The sequence below is a fragment of the Gallinula chloropus genome, assembly GCF_964237585.1.
Source record: "Gallinula chloropus genome assembly, chromosome: 19".
NCBI classification, from domain to species: Eukaryota; Metazoa; Chordata; class Aves; order Gruiformes; family Rallidae; genus Gallinula; species Gallinula chloropus.
In genome coordinates this window covers 9,282,271-9,299,624 of record NC_140104.1, presented here as the reverse complement: position 1 = coordinate 9,299,624, position 17,354 = coordinate 9,282,271, and the positions used below count along the sequence as shown (strand labels likewise).

The following is a 17,354-nucleotide window of genomic DNA, read 5'->3' as shown; positions in this document are numbered from 1 at the left end:
ATGGGGGATGAGAAACTTCCCATGAGCCAGCAGTGGCTCTTGCAGCTCGGAAGGGCAATGGGATCCTGGGCTCCATCAGCAGAGGGGTGGCAGCAGGGACAGGGAGGGGATTGTCCCTCTCTGCTCTGCCCTCCTGAGGCCCCAGCTGGAGTCCTGTGTCCAGAGCTGGGGCTAACAGCACTGTTGGAGAGTGTTCAGAGGAGCCACAAAGATGCTCAGAGGGCTGGAGCAGCTCCCCTACGAAGAGAGGCTGAGGGGTTCAGCCTGGAGAAGAGAAGGCTGTGGGGGGACCTCATTGCAGCCTTCCAGTGCCTGAAGGGAGCAGAGGAACAGGAGGGGAATCAGCTTGTTCAAAGGGTAGAGACTGGCAGGACAAGGGGGATGGAGTGAAGCTGAAGGAAGGAAGGTTGAAATTGGATCTTAGGGGGAAGTTCTTTCCAGAGAGAGTGGTGAGGGGCTGGAACAGGCTGCCCTGAGAGGGGGTGGATGCCCCATCCCTGGGGGTGTTCAAGGCCAGGTTGGCTGGGGCCCTGGGCAGCCTTGTGTAGCTCCAGGCCTGGAGGTTGGTGTCCCTGCCTGTGGCAGGGGGGTTGGAGCTGTGTGATCCTTGGGGTCCCTTCCAACCCAGATCAGTCTGGGATTCTATGATATGCATATAACACATGTCGATCACGTGCTCACGAGGGTGTAAGCAGCTCTGCTTGCTTCCAGAAGGCTTGCCTGGGAATGTGCAAGTACCTGCACTTGTCAATTCAGTCTTGTGTCAGAATTCCGATGGGAAACTTGTGGTGTCCTTCACTTTTAGAACTGCTGGCTATAATGCCTTCCTGGGGTTGTCACCTGGTACCAAAGGGCTAAGAAAAGTGGTGGTGGTTAGTTTATCAATATCTCAATGTTACTTACTCTGTTAGTTTTTCCCAGTAGTAACCATATAGTGGCCCATGAAATGGGCTCTCTCTGAAGCACCTCTGGAGAGTTAAGAACGTTACTATCAATGGAGCATCACATATGAAGAAATGCTCCATGCTTCTTACTCTCCATTGCTTTGGACCTTGTCCTACCTCTGCCCCTTGGCAAAGGGAGGTGCCTGGTATGGGGGGGACACTGTGTTTTGTCACTGAAGAGCTGGCTCCCTCCCTGGGGCTCCCACTCTTTGACTAAAGCTTCTCTTGGTCTTGCCTCCTGTGCCTTGGCAGCCGCAGCTATGTGTTCTCATCGCTGGCCACCTCAGCTGTCTCCTTTGCCACGGGGGCACTTGGCATGTGGATCCCTCTCTACCTTCACAGAGCACAGGTTGTGCAGAAGACAGCAGAGACCTGCAGCTCGCCGCCCTGCAGCACCAAAGATAGGTGAGATACATCTCTGCTGCTTTAAAAAGAGGGAAAAAAGGGGGTGGAGGCTAATTTGCCAGAGGAAACAGGCAAGTCCCACAGAGTCAGGTTACTAGAATGTCTGTAATTTCCTCTAGGTCTTTGCAACAATGATAGGAAATGCTGGGATTGTAAACTAGGGTTTATTTCTCTTCTTTTCTTCATGACATGAAGTCAAACCAAGGCAGAAGCAGTGACCTCAGCTCTTAGTTCCCAGGCTCTAGTGCAGAAGTAGAAAAAGAGACTCTGGTCTTTGTCTTAGAGGATGGATGGAGTGCTGAGAACTGGGCTCCTTACAACCCACACTTCCCTGCAAAGAATGAGCTGGCAGGTTGGGTAGCCAGTAGTGGCTGTATTTCATGGTTTGGACTAGTTCCTCTCCAGGCTTCAGGGACTAACCATAAAGACTTGGATTTCTGTGGGAGGGAGTGTGTTTCATTGGTCTGTTACACTAAACTGTGTCTGCTGAGTTGTGCTGAGAAACGGTGCAGAGGTGTGGGATGCTGTGGTCTGGGTTGCTTGATGTTACAGGGTGGTTTGATTCTTTCAGTCCCAGTTATATAGTATCACTGGCAGCACGTCAGGTAGGGAAAGCAGTCCCTCATTTAGTGCTTTTCCCATGATGGCACAAAACACAAAGTGCTAAAAAAGCATTTCTCCAGGTGAACAAAAGATTCAGAAATCTGCCTTTTGTCAGCTCTTTTGCTTTTTGGCTTGTGAGGGGAAAAGAGCATTAGGAAGCCTTCCTGCTCTAGCTGACAATCCCATCTCAAGTGGTTTGGAGTCCCATCAACCAGACCACCCGGTGGGCAGCCTCAGACTGCTCTACAGAAAGCAGTGAGCAGAAAAGAGAGCTCCAGTCAGGCTGCCCATCTCTCTCACAAAGAGAAGTTTTCCACTCCTTGATGACACCTGTATTTTGAGCTGCCCCGGAGCTATTGTGATGTAGTTGCCAAAGACACTGTAACCCAAGTCACATACAATGGGAAGAATTCCTGACAGCTCCAGCCTCTTTAAATTGAAATTAACTTGATTCAGATGTGTAACAGAGCAGCAAAATAATCTAATCAGGCTTCTCTGAAGTGGCCTGAAAGGAGTTAGAAAGTGAAAGTATGTTGAAAGTCTTGTTGGGTTTCCTTTCCCTTAAGCTTCCTAGGGCCTGTTGTGTCCATGATTTCCCACTACATGATCAATGTGCAGCCCATGACTCAGGTCTGTGCATAGATAACAAGCTGTGTACTGGGCTTGGCAGGGAGCTCAGTTCCACCTGGACCAAGCAGCAGTGTGAGCCCTTTGCACCGCTCTGCATGTCCAGCAGTGCCTGGGTACAAGGCTGGATTTCATAGGCTGTGTTTTTCTGAATTGAAGGGGAAGAGTGCTAAAGTGGCAAGGGGGGAGCTCATGTGTTTTATTTAAAATTTCCAAAGCCAACATACAGATTTCCATTAGGCAGGTTACCCTTTGATCAAAGACCATGCCCATTTTGGGGAAAAACTTTTAACCCCCCCCCCCAAAAAAACAAAACAACCAAAAACCCCAAACAAACCTGTTTTTTCATGCTTTGTGGTTTTTTCTTTTGTTTTTTTCCTTTTGAATAGCCTGATCTTCGGAGCAATCACATGCTTCACTGGGTTCCTGGGTGTCATCACAGGGGCTGGGGCAACCAAATGGTGCCGGTTGAAAACCCAGCGAGCTGATCCTCTTGTCTGTGCTGTTGGCATGCTGGGATCAGCCATCTTCATCTGCCTGATCTTCGTTGCTGCCAAGAGCAGCATTGTGGGAGCCTATGTAAGTATATAATCTTTGCATATGCCAGTATTGCTGTCCATACCAAACTCCTTAGAAGACTGTGTGCATCATTCTGTGCATCATTCATAGCCTGGAGAAGAGAAGGCTGCTGGGGGACCTCATTGCAGCCTTCCAGTCCCTGAAGGGAGCAGAGAAACAGGAGGGGAATCAGCTTGTTCAAAGGGTAGAGACTGGCAGGACAGGGGGGATGGAGTGAAGCTGAAGGAAGGAAGGTTTAAACTGGATATTAGGGGGAAGTTCTTTCCAGAGAGAGTGGTGAGGGGCTGGAACAGGCTGCCCAGAGAGGGGGTGGGTGCCCTGTCCCTGGGGGTGTTCAAGGCCAGGTTGGATGGGGCCCTGGGCAACCTTGTGTAGCTCCAGGGCTGGAGGTTGGTGTCCCTGCCTGTGGCAGGGGGTTGGAACTCTGTGATCCTTGGGGTCCCTTCCAACCCAGACCAGTCTGGGATTCTATGATCAGTGCTTGTAAATCACCTGGAGTGTGGAGCCATCCACTATTAATTAATATAAATAGAAACCAACCACACAACACTTGCTGGTGTGTAGCTTCAGAGGGCCCAACCCCACTGAGAGAACAGGTCTGTGTTGGAGCTCCCAGGGTCTCATGGCACAAGGTGTTAACTCTGCTGGTGCTGCGTATCAGCTGAATTGACTTTTCAAGACAAGTTTCTGACACAAGCCCTTGTGCTTCCATGGCATTCGATGCCATTGCAATCTTGGCAGGCTTTCAGAGGCTTTAATCCCCTTTTATTTCACTAGGAGACCTGTTTTACAAGGCTGCATAGTGTAGCAGATTCTCCTTACTCTCTTTTCAAGTCTCGTTGGTCCAAAATGAAGGAAAGAGTCTTCTCTGGAGTTGGAAGACATAGATTTAGTGGACAGCATGATGGACTAGGTTACCTTATCTCAAAGTCCATGATAGCTTCTTCTGGAAGGAGTACAGTAAAACCTATGGGTGGATTTTCTCATCCCTGATAGCATTCTTGTCAGCTGTGTCCTGGCTCTCATCCTGAAACAGCACCCTTGAGTCCTGTGTGACTGTAAGGCAAGGGCTGTTCCCTGACATGGTGGTGTTTCCAGTCCTTCTGTACCATGACTGTCCTTAGGCTTCTGAAAAAGACCTGCATGTCCATTAGCATGATCACCTTGTCCCTGACAGGCTGGCAGCTGTTTGCACTCTTCCTCCCCTGCTCAGTCCTGTCTTGCAGGTGGTTTTAGTCCCTTGGGACAGCTGCTATTCCAGTTCTGTAGCAGCCACTCCTACCTGCAGCAGGGACACAGACTTTTTTCCATCCAGTCTTTTCATACTAATCCAGTAAATTATTGGCAGTGGCTGGAGAGGTGGAATAAACCAGCATTCCATATCACTTAGACACTTGTATTTCTATTATCTCTTACTGCCTTGCTTGGCTGTATAGCCCAGGAAGTTCTTGTTCAGTTTGCCTTGCAGCACGTGTACATGTGTTGTAGTCCAGCTCATTAAAGCAGCAATTTGCCTATCTTTAGTTCCTGCTCTTACTGAAATATGTTCTCTTTGAAATACTGAGTTTCAGACTTGTCTCTTGGAACCTATTAGCTGTATGGCTCAGAAATTTCAGCAGCAGATTTTGGACTAGTTTAAATTTCCAAATGACTGGAGAGGCATTCTCTGCTTTGCCTTCCTTTTGACACTGTTCCAAGTTCCTGTTGTACCTCAATTTCAACATCTACTTCAATTCCTCAAAGACATTTTATGATCTTGCAGAAGCTCCCAGGGTAAAACTGCAGTGAAACTTTTACAGCATCTCCATCTCAACTCCAGGGACTTTCTGTTGACAGTGTCAGTGACTTACCCACCTCTGGGACATCAGCATTGCCCAACACTGAGATGGAGTTAGACTTGCTTCGAATTCAAAGGTACATGTGGGAGTGTTACCCACCACATCAAACAGAAATGGGGACAGTGAAGATGTAGACAGATACACACTTTGCAGATGGTGGTAGAAGGAGTTTATAACGTGCTTAGATCTTTCTGGAGAGCTGCTGGAGCGACCACTCTGGAACTGCTGCTTGGTTTGGGGAATCAGAAATTTGCTAGTTGATCACAGAAACAGAAGGCTTGAGGGGGCTGTAACTTCTGCCAGCTCATCAGAGACACTGAATGGAGGTGGTGAGATGTTACACAACACAGCTGGACTCAGAAGAGGATGTAGTTAGTGCTGGAGCTTGAAATGAGGCTTTGCAAAGTATCTGTAGAGTCCAAACCATGCCTGCTGTGGGAGCTCCTAATCTGCTGGGGAGGCTGCCCTACTTGCAGGAAGCATCCCCAGAGCCTCTCTCCAGCAGCAGTGCCACATATCCTCATGTGCCCTTTGCAGTGGATGAACTAATTTTTATAATCCCCCTTAGCAGCTGAAGGACCGACCTCTTTTAATGGCAGGAGCTTTTGTCCTACTTTTTGATCTTGCTCTTGTTCCTCTTTCCCTTTTACCAGAAGTCCCATATGCAGATTAAGGACGTGTTTCGTGGCAAAATGTTGGGTAAAATACACACTCAGCAATCCAAAAGTGGTGTGGTCTGAAGTTTGTGGCATCTCAATGATTTATTTATAGGACTGGTCCTGAATTCCTGCAGAAGAGGGCAAGTGTTCCTCCCTGCATGCACCAATTCATGTGTGAGTTACCTGTTTGCAATTTATATCACCTTAAGGCAGGCAGTTGCCTGTTCCCAGTGCTGTATGAACAGGCAGGGCGTGTTGGGGCTGCAGGCAGAGGTGTGATTGCATCTTTCTCAAGCTCAGTTTAATCTGTCTGGCTGCAGAACCCCAGCACCTGCAGCTGCAGAGCTGCTGTAGGACAGATGTCAGAGCAGGTCCTGTACACCCTTGCTACATGACACATGGCTTCAAGCCCTGTCAGTGCCTTGATTCATTGGATCTGTGTTTCTGAGCTTGGCAGGTGTCATTCCCAGTTCAGGGCAGACAAGTGGACAGTGGGAAAATGGAAAGAGGAGATTTCCCAGCTGAGTGACTGTCTCAGACACCATCACAGAGGAAGCAGATTCAGTCACAAAAAGAGGGGATAGGGAGGGAGAATGTGAGGGAAGCAAAGACAGTTTTAGAAACAAAAAGAGGAAGCTTTCGTTTCATCAATGTGTAAGACTTGCTAAATAAAGCCAAGTATTCCTGGCAGCAGCATGATGGTCTTGAGGGGTGGAGGCAATCTCCACCAGCGTGTGGGAAAGGTGGTGGTGTGGTCCCATCAGAGCCGTGGATGCCCATCTTGGAGGCCTTCCTCACACCCCAGGCTGTGCCTGTGCAAGCAGCAGGGACTGGGACAGTGACTGACCGTCAGCCTGTCCAAGCTCACAAGAACACCACAAAACAACGCTGCTGTTTCCTCACAGCAATGTGTACTGTGGATTTCTTGCCAGCCTTGAGAAGGACAAGGCTGGGAAAGGGTCTGGAGCACAAGTCCTGTGAGGAGCTGCTGAGGGAGCTGGGGCTTTTAGTCTGGAGAGAAGGAGGCAGAGGGGAGACCTCATCGCTCTCTACAGCTCCCTGCAAGGCAGCAGCAGAGGTGTTGGGGTCGGTCTCTCCTCTCAGGTGACAAGCAACAGGATGAGAAGGATTGGCTTAAAACTGCCTCAGGGGAGATTTAGGGCAGGTATCAGGCAGAATTTCTGTACTGAAGGTGTTGTCAGGCATTGGCACAGGCTGCTCAGGGAGGTGGTGGAGTCCCCATCCCTGGAGGTATTTAAAAGGCGTGCAGATGTTGTGCTTGGAGACATGGTGGGCTAGGCAGGGTTAGGCTGTGGTTGGACTTGATGATCTTGAAGGTCTCTTCCAACCCAGGTGATTTCATCATTCTATGATTCTATTAATGAATTGTAGCCTGAATAGACATAAGGCAAGTAAAGGAGGAGTCTTCAACTACCAGAGTCACAATCTCCATAGCTGTTATCCCAAATTCCTAACGCAGATTCCAGAAATCATGGTTTCTCTCTAGATGCCACAAAACCAAATGGATTAGCAGGGAGCATTGAATAGATAAGTTTTGCTTGCCACCTTGCTGCTGGGGAACAGGGGAGCTGATTTTTTCAGGTGTGGCTGTACACATGGCATTTGTCTGCCCTTTGTAATGCACAAAGGAGGAGGGAAATGTGACCGTGGAAGATTTGCCACCCTTGCTTTTTTATCCCATTGAGCCTACATTTCTTGGCTAAATTGTTAGTATAGGGCATAAAAGCAAAAGGATGATGATTGAAACATGAGTAAAAAGCTTTGTGATGGGGGCAGTGCTCCTCCTGAGGCATGTCACCCTTGCTTCACTGGACTCAGATTGATGAACATTCAGTGATGAGCCCAGGTGAAGTTATTTTCTCCTCTTGATCACTTCCAGTTCTTCAACTGGTAAAACTGTTTGTAGAACCATTTAAATAACTGATTTGGGTTAAAAATTAGCAAAAAGAGCCCCTCTTCTCCTACCTCCCCCCAACAAAAGATCCTTTGCCCCATCTCTGTTTCCTGCTCTGAAGCCCTGCTTGCCCATGGTACCAGCACAGCAGGGAAGGCAGTGTGAACTGGGATGAAGTGAGGAGGAGTGCCAGGGGTGGAGAGGAGATATGGTGGCTGCTCATACCACACCACTGCAACAAGCAGCTCTCATCCCACTACATGCACAGGGCTCTTAATGTGTCTCACTGTCTCCACAGAGTCCAGAGTTACATTTCACCATGAGACACTGATGTTGTAAAACCCATAATTAAGTCTTGTCTTGACGAGACGTAGATACTACCAGTGTAATTCTTGAGTTGTTACAGTGCCTAGCCCTGTGTGCCCTGCAGAAGGGACAGCAATGTGCTATCAGGGGAGGAAAGGGATCTTGCATGTAGTGGATAGAGAACCTTTGGTTTGCTACAGAGATAGAGAACCTTTGGTTTGCTACAGAGATAGAGAACCTTTGGTTTGCTACAGAGATAGAGAACCTTTGGTTTGCTACAGAGCTTAGCACAGAACTTGTCTCCCAGTGATGAAAATGACCCTGTTGGGAGTTGTGGCCTTCTTGCCTTCTCCAACTGACAGAATGATTTCATTATGGAGGCTTAGGGCTACCTCTTCTTGCTGGCTTCTCATATTCTTCTGTTACCAAGCACATCAGCCTTTGCTTTGCCTGCTCTGTAGATTGTGAACAGTTCATACTAATGAAGCTGCAGACCAGCCCTCTAGAGCTGTGTTAAAGACCCACAGTGTTCTAATACTCAGGATGAACCACAACAGTACCCAGGAGTGTACTGTGCACAGAGGGATCCTTTGTGTAGGTTTGAGACAACTAAGCACCAAAGGCAAGTTTGTGACAGGTTATTTTTCCCCTTGAATGTCAAGTGAATAAATCTTCTCCTTTCTCTGTGTTTTGTTACAACAGATTTGCATTTTTATCGGAGAAACTCTTCTGTTTTCAAACTGGGCTATCACAGCAGACATACTGATGGTGAGTGTGCTTTGAATCAGCATCTTTCTTTTCTTGTGGCCAGAGCAGTTTGTCACTTGCAAGAATAACCTGAAGTTCACAATTTCTTCAGATGCCTAAGCCCTACTTCAGCCTCTTCTTTTTTTGTTGTTTCTTATTTTCCCCTTTTTTTTTTCTTATTTTTCCCTTTTTTTCCCCTTATTTTTCTTTTTTTTTCCCCCTTGCTGAAAAGGAAAGTGAAATAGAGAGAAAAAATTTTTTTAACGATTCTTCTTGTGCTTTGTTCTGAGCACCAGGGAGAGGAGATGTCCAGCAAGGACACCATTACTGAATTCAAATAGTTCCCCCAAACTTTAAGTATTCATGCAAAAGCCCACATACAAGGAATCCTGCCAGCATTTCCTAATGGTCAGCACATTAGTGGATTTTGTTATCAATAACTCAGCTTTGTTCTGCAATAGGAAATCCTTCCCTCCCTCCCCTGCCCACAAAGGCGACCATCTAACTCTTTCATTGGCTTCACTCCAGCAAACCTACCATTCAACACATAGACAATAGAAAACCACCTCTGGGAGAGGAGAGAGGAAAAGAAAGTATAAAGAATTTTTGGCCTGTGTCCACCTTGTCCAGGAGGAAACTGTCAGGGGCTTTTCACTTCATGTCCTTCTTTTTCTATTCTTTCTCCACCGTAGATCTTTTTAAGTCCTTCAAATCAGCACGCTGACCTCAGCAGCTCAGTTTTCATATGAAGTGGTCTGGATGTTGGTTAGAGACCCATGCATGTTGTGCAGATGCTTCCATCAGAGATGTGCAGAGCCTATCAAACACACTGGGGTTTGAAATCACATTGTTAGGGGGCTTACTGGTTGCTTGTTGTATGACAAAGAATCCAGGGCACAGAACCGTTACAGGTTGTTGACAGAACTAAAAACACAATCAGTCTGGCATCAATGGAAAACTCCCTTGGCTTGTATCTGTTGCTTCTGCAAACATCAACAAGCAACCAATCTGGCTCAGTATTCCTAGATGTGAAGATAAGGGTGTTGTAGAACTTCAGGCTTCTGCTTAAGTTCTGTTTAGGGCTGAAGTTCAAGGCTGTGTGTACATTTGGATGTTGCCAGAACTGCTTTGCCTGATGAGCTTTCAATCCTTAACTCATCTGTGCAGAGAACACTTGGAGAAATGGGGTGGGGTGGTTAATCCCAGGTCTCTAAGATGTGGGTAAAGCCCTGGGAAATGAAGGTTATTGGTGTCCTTCAGGAGTGTTAGCTGGCTTTAAATGACCCAGGTGCATTCCTGCTCCCAGTTCAGCTTCCATGTGGTGGAGCTCTCCATGGGCTGGAGGATGTTTACTCTGTACTTACGTGGGGTTTTCAACCAATTACTCTGTTACATCAAGTGTACTAAGGATGCCATCGTTGTCTCATTGTAGTTACTGAGGCTTTTTGTGTTCATTTCAATGTGACTTCAGGATCCTGAAGCTTGTTAATAACTCTTTATGGGGTTTGCCATCTGCCTTACCTGCATCCTATCGGTGGTTGTGTTTTTGCAGTTATTTCTGTTGCTTTAGTGCAAAAGAACTCTGTAAGAAATGATTGGAAACAATTGGAAATCATTTCTTAGTTACAATTTCCAAAACGTGGGAAAGGAACTAAAACCATGTTAAAAAATCACATTTTGGTAATGGATGCCAACTGGAGCAGGCTGGTCTCTTGTCTGTTTAGAGAAATGAGCTGAGTGTCATATATAATGCCCAGCTTAATGTGTTTTCAGCATGAGCAGACCTGGAAAAGTGCTATACAAATAAATGTAAACATCCACTTAGATGAGTGCAGGCGTGTAAACAGATGGTCTGGAGTGTGTTCATGTTACACAAGGGGGTTGAGAGGATGTTCAGTCAGACAATAGGTGAGAGCCAGGGCTACAACCATCTTTGACAGACAGCTTTACAAGAATTCCTAGCCAGAGAAAGGTGTGGATATGCTTTAGCAGGATGCACTTGAAATGTTTGGCAAATTAATTTCTGCTGATTACTATTTATTTGGTGTAATCAGAAGTGTGTCTGTTCTTGCCTGAGGCTGGTAAGGAGTTTAAAAGCATTATTAGTGTAAGCTTAACAACACTTGCATCATATACATAAATATTGCCCTGTTTTCATGGATAAAAAGCTCTCAATACTGGCTGAATGCTGCTCCCACTGATTTCATTATGCCAGAAGTGAGGCTTTTTGGAAACTGCATCCCAAATGACTTACCACAGCTCTCCCAAGATTTACAGTCTCCTGACTGCTTAAGAGCCCTATCAGGCAAGTAAGCATCTTCAGAGATTTTGCAAGTTTAATTTCATTGGCAAAACAAGAATGTTTGCATATTATCTTCAAATTTAATTGTTGGCTCTTCACAGCTTCGTGCTTCCATTGCACCTACTGTTGTTGGCAGTGTAACAGTGGGTGCACAGCTCCTCAAGCTGTCTGCCCTAAGAGGTGCTGAGTGCTGGGCTTGATAAACTGTCAGCCCTGCAGAACACACTGCACTGCCTGAGACTTCCAAAGGCTGATGATCTTTGTTCCAAATGCAAATTTGTACAACACAGGCCTCATTCTCCTGAGCACAACTCTGGGAACCTCCTCCCAGGCACATGCTCAGATGGTGCTGAGGGAAGGGGGAGGCACGTTTCTTATGGAGCATGCTAATTATGAAACAGATTTTATCAGCCATCATTGCAAATTGGCCTCAGAATTACAGGAACCCCCAAAGCAGCATTAAAACTGCCTTGTAAGAGCGATAAGGAATGAGCAGGCGAGCGTGGGAGGGTCTGAGGTGTGCTGAACGCTTGGGACTTGGTGGAATCTGGTCCCAGTGCTGAGGTTCTTCCTCCATAGCACATCTCAGAAATAAAGCTGATGGGCAGAGGCTTGGTGGCATTTCTGTGTAAAAGCCAGTAGGCAGTTTAAAGGGCCTCAGCTATTACAATCTCTTTGGGTCTTTGCTGAGAAAAGCCATCCTCTGGTTTATGCAAAGTCCTGACATTTATACAAATATAAAATGTTCTGCATATTTCTTTTTTCTTTTAAAACATGAGTTCTTTTTAAATGGCCATGAGCTGCCATGCAGGAGCTGCTTTAATGCTTTGCTGTTGCATCTCTTCCTTTAGAAGCAGGCATAGGCTGGTGCTCAGCTGTGCTATGGGCATGGAGGAGTATTGCTTTTATTCTGATTACTTCACCTATAAATAAACCCCAGTTATGAAATGCTGCCCTATTTTTACAAACAAAAGAGAAATAGCATTTCCTCAAGGTCTGGTTGCTGCTTCTCTCTGCACGTCAGTGATCTGAGTGCTGTGCTCTGGTCAAGGCAGGGCAAGGAGGGGGGCCTGTGAAATGACTGACACAGCCCACTTCCAATTCTTGAGCCTGGGAAGGATGTGCCAGGGGGCATCCCTGCTCATCTGCTGTGGGCCAAGGATTGCAGATGGGTGCATACTGCTCCATGTTGTGCTGTGATGTGGGGACCAGGTCAGACTCCTTTGACTTCATTTCACAGTGTTGTTTTAGATGGTGTCTGCCTAGCTTGAGTGATGAAGGGTCTCCCTCTTTGTCTTTCCTTGACAGCAATTCCAGCAGTGACACCCAGACTGCTTCCAGGCGCTGCCTGTAGCCAGAGCACAGTTAGTGTCTGTTTGCCTTGTCTCTCAGAGAGGTCAGTCTGCCTTGCCCTGAAGATTACTGGCTGACCCAAAAGGGTAGCAAAGTGTTTCAGAGAGGAGAGTTTTCTACTGAAGATCAGACATAAACATCAGAACTTACTTTTTGGTCCTTGGCCTTTCACTGGGAGAAGGTTTTCCTGCTTAACTTACTTCAGACCAACTCATTCTGCTGGTTTCTCTACAGGAAAAGGATGTCAGCAGTAAACCATTGCCTTTCTGAACTCTATTTAAAGAGCAGAGGTTTGCCAAAGCTGCTGGGTCAGCCTCCCTGCCCATCCTTGTGCTGAACCTGGAGTCAGAGACGAGCCAGGACGATCCCACGGCCTTCCGTCCCGGCTGCTGTGGCTCTGTGGCTCTCCCACCTCCAGTTTCTGTGGGATGTTCAAAACAGGCCAGGGATGGTTTGAATTTAGGGCTATTTTAGCAGCAAAATGTCCATTTAGAGCTGTAATTTATGTCTTCCTAGAACAGTAGATAATGTATGCTACCAACTGCTTCATCTCCATCAGAACAAAATGCTTTTTAGGCAGGGATAGGGAGGAGAATTTTTTGGTGTTTTGGAGGTGATGGTTTAAGCCTTTTTTCCTTTCCATTATATTTTTAGAGGAGTTAGAGAAATCTCATGTTTGTTTGCTTGTCTCATGCTTGGTGTTTATTTTTGTGGGAGTTTATCCAGCCATTTGAACTCCAGACTAGATTTACCATGTTTTTTGGCACTTTATAGTGCTAAAACCATATCCATGGTCTCAGCCATAACTTCTTTAGCTAAGCAAACTGAAAACTTGCTGGGAATCGTACTGCTAGCTGTAAATCTGTGTGTGCATGATACATATATATATATATACATATATATGCAAAACTATGACTATAGAGCCAGGCAGGCTTTCTTCTCCAGACTTGTTAACATAAAAGTTATAGAAAGAAAAGTATTTTTGCATAAGTTTAGAATTCCCTGTTTCCCAGATCTACACTCTTGATTTAAGGCCAGGTTGGCTGGGGCCCTGGGCAACCTTGTGTAGCTCCAAGCTTGGAGGTTGGTGTCCCTGCCTGTGGTAGGGGGTTGGAACTCTGTGATCCTGGGGTCCCTTCCAACCCAGACCAGTCTGGGATTCTATGATTCTATGATAGGTAGAGCTTCATTTTGTCTTCTAAGAAGCGCTCTTCTCAAACAGCGCTCGCAGAGTGCTTCTCCATTGTACCTGTATGAGCTGGGGCCAGGTGGGGAAAAGATCAATAACTCTTCTTTTTTCTTTTCTCTTTTCTTCTGTCTAATCTATCCAGGTTGCACCCATTACCCTGCCTCTTTTGGGGATGGTAATGAATTGTGTGGCTCTCTGCTGTTTCACAGCGTGACCTTCAGTATGTTTCTGTCTCTAATAAAATCTAGACCTTCTTTTCCTCTTGGGATTTCTGTAAGTCTTCAAGTCTCTTGAGCCCCTGGATGCCAGAGGACAATGGTGTAAGATCCGTGGCTGGGTGGCTGCTGCAGATCTAAGCATCTTTTGCTCTTCTGCTGCACAAGAGGAGCTTAAAGGGGACCCGTGGAATGTGTGGGTCAGAGACCATCAGCAGTGTGTGCTTGCAGCTTTGTCAAACCAGTACTGAAAGAACTGACAGGTCATTCTGAAAGCACCTAGTAAAACCCTAAGGAATACCATTTCACCCATTATTCCTATTTGTCCCTGCTTGGGATGAGTTCATCATCCTGCAGAGGCATGTCAGTTCTCTTCTGGCACAGATTTCTCAGCACAGTTTCTTTACTTTCCTGTTTTAACTGCTGGCAGCCCCCGCTGCAGACAGGGCAGCTCACCTCACCTAAGAGCAGGGGTGAGAGCACTGAAACGGCGCCTCGGCTCCTGTGCCCTGAGACATCACAGAATCAGAGAATCACAGGGATTGGAAGGGACCCGGAGAGCTCCTGGGGTCCAACCCCCCTGCCAAAGCAGCTCCCCAGCTCATATTGCACAGGGCGGCGTCCAGACGGGGCTGGAATATCTCCAGAGATGGAGACTCCACAACCCCCTGGGCAGCCTGTCCCAGGGCTCTGGCACCCTCACTGGGGAAAAGTTCTTCCTATGCTCTAACTTGCAGCCATTGCCCCTTGTCCTGTCCCCACAGAGCACTGAAAAGGGGCTGCCCATTTCCCCCTGCATCCCATCCTTCAGGTATTTATCAACATTAAGAAGGTCCCCCCTTAGTCTTCTTCTCTGCAGGCTGAACAGCCCCAGCTCACTCAGCCTTTCCTCAGAGGGGAGATGCTCCAGGCCCTTCATCATCTCCGTAGCCTTCTCTGGACTCTCTCCAGGACATCCCTGTCTTTTTTATTCCAGGAGCCCAGCACTGGACACAACACTGGGGCTTGACCAGGGCAGAGTAGAGACATGTCGCTGGTGAGCAATGAATTCACCCTGCCTCAGTCAGTCAAGGCAAAGGCATCTCTGTATCTTTAGCTAGGGATGTGTCAGGCATAAAATGTCACAGTTAATTAACAAATGACTTCAGGGAAGGATTGCCAGAATGAGCTGAAGTCTAGGAAGACATCCCTTCTAAAGGAAGACTAAAGGCAGCCTGTCAGAAAGTGGACAATATAAGGGATCATGGAGTAGGAACAGCTAAAGAAGAGTCATGTCTGGCAGGGCAGGTAGCTCTTCAGAGAAACAGAGAAAGGGAGAACAAGGTTCAGCACTTAGCAGTGGAAAAAAAAGCTCACCCAGAGACCATTGAATTCTTCATTACTGACAGCCTTCAACTCAAGACAGGATCAGTTTCTTAACCAGGACAATGTGGACATGATGCAGGTGTTCTGAGCTAGCTTCTTCCACAAGTTTTATGCAGGAGCTACATTCTTCTCCTCCTAAATTTGTGTTACAAAATTGATGTCGATCCGCAGGATGAGGGTTTGTTGTGATGTGGTTTCTTTCTCTTACTTTCTGTGGTTAGGCCTATTTTCTGTGAGCTCTGGTTCCTTAATGGGGAAGTAATTTGTTTTTCCACTGGTCCTGTGCAGTAGGACTGATTCTGCATGTCCTGACTGAGGTCCTGTAAGAGGACTGGAGACCAGCCTACAGCATCTTGGCTATTAAATTTTTTTAATGTATTTTTGTCACTTTTCACATGTGGAATTGCAGATTTTTTTGAAAAAAACCATGAAGTGGCCTTTCATACAGATGGGAATTGCTCATGGTTTAGGAAACAAAAAAACCCCACGCTATCCCAGGTTGCCTCCCAGTCCCTGTTTAGGAGGCTGGCGGTGTGCTGCCGGCAACTGCCAGCTCTGCTCTCCCCAAGAACAATACAGGCTGAGGAGCAATCTGGAGGTGTCTCATGGGCTAAGCTGTTAGTCAGACTTGTGCACTCAGTGCTGCTGCAAGGCATGCAGCCTGGAGAGAGCTTCCTTCCATTGACACCTGCCATCAGGAGCACTAGAAAGCCACGAAGGACTTGAGCCAGCCACGAACCAGACAGTGGCTGTGTCTGCCACTGCTGTCTGGGGCACCTTCTTTACCTTGTTCTGAGCTGGGCATAAACTGAGCAACACCAGACAGCTGGACAGGTTCTTACTTGTTTCCTTACAGTTGTTTTTTTTTCTTTCCCCTTCTTCTTTGCAGTATGTGGTCATTCCGACACGCCGTGCAACCGCAGTGGCCTTGCAGAGTTTCACTTCACACCTCCTGGGAGATGCTGGCAGTCCTTATCTGATTGGATTTGTAAGTGCTCACAGCAGGTTCTGGCAGGGGCTTGTGCCTGGGTTTGTTTTTGTTTACTGACTGCTTATCTGAAATGCCAAGTTCACCCGTGCAGGGAAGGAAGGCCCATATCTATCAGCAAGATGGGAAGTGGCCCAGCACAGTGCAATTTTTTTACACACTTGGGTGGTGGTTTGACCCTGGCTACAGGCCAAATGCCCACCAAAGCTGCTCATTCACTCCCCTTTTCAGCCAAAAAGGGGAGAAAATACATTGGGAGGCTCAGGACTTGAGATAAGGACAGAGGGATCACTCTGCAGTTAGTGCAATGGGCAAAACAGACTCAGCACAGAATAAAAGAAAGAGAAGTGATTTATTACACTACAGCTACACCCCCAGTGAACCAGAGTCAGGGAATGAGAAGCGGACAGGTCTTAAAGCTCCTTCCATAGGGTGCGGACCTTCGGGCCCAAACTGCCTCGGCCTGGTCTCCCCCAGAGTCACAAGTCCCCTGGTAAACCTGCTGTGGTGTGGATCAGTCTCTCCACAGGCTGTCTGGTCTGGAAGGGACCCCAAGGATCACACAGTTCCAACCCCCCTGCCACAGGCAGGGACACCAACCTCCAACTCACTGTCAGCAGCTCTGAGATGCTCTGCTGAGTTTTGGCAAGGTTTTGTGCAACTCCTAATCCTACCTGGAGAAATTTTAAGAATAAGCCTCTTACTTGTCACCCTTCACTTTCCTCCCTTCCCTGATTTTCTTATGTGAGTAGGTTGATAAACTAGGTCTAATGAGCTACTTAAATAGCAAGAATGCTAATGACCTTCCTTTAGCAAGTAGTTAGCAGGATAGTGTTAATTATCACTGATGCAGAGCATCAGGGAAGGCAGATCAGCATTTGATTAGGGGCAACTCAAGGAAAATTGTAGTAAATGAAGCAATTAAGATACTTTTTTAATGAAAGTTATAATTGGAGGTGTAGATTTCACAGCCTTCTTGTCCTAGTTTGAGACAGCCTTTTTGTTGACAGGGTTTCAAAGGTGTTTACCCATGAAGTAAATATATATATGTATAGAAAGCAGTTCTATGTGGAAAGACTTGCCTGGCAGAGGAAGCTGAATTCATATATTATGGTTTAAAATGATAGTTGTGTTATAGTATTCATGTCTTATAGTTTAAAACTTGTGTTTAATAGTTGAAAATGCTCTGGCTGCTGATGTTCTGTAGCCCTAATGCTCGTTCCTCAGAGTCCTTCCCTGCAGTTGTGCTTGTGTATGGCCCAGATTATGGTGGGCAGATGGGGCTTGCCTCACAGTCTGACATCTGATGGACATGTGTC

The 17,354-nt window shown here is 46.9% G+C and overlaps 1 protein-coding gene across 1 annotated transcript in view; it reads left to right on the top strand.

Moving 5' to 3' along the window:
* Positions 1-17,354, top strand: part of LOC311199131 (sphingosine-1-phosphate transporter SPNS2-like) — a gene marked incomplete at both ends in the record, with an annotated part of 116,208 nt that overhangs the window by 83,852 nt on the left and 15,002 nt on the right. Inside the window, 4 exons of the mRNA XM_084273176.1 lie at positions 1,197-1,349; positions 2,969-3,158; positions 8,579-8,644; positions 15,937-16,035. Of these exons, the coding sequence (XP_084129302.1) occupies positions 1,197-1,349; positions 2,969-3,158; positions 8,579-8,644; positions 15,937-16,035 (508 nt within the window). The remainder of the gene's footprint in view (positions 1-1,196; positions 1,350-2,968; positions 3,159-8,578; positions 8,645-15,936; positions 16,036-17,354) is intronic.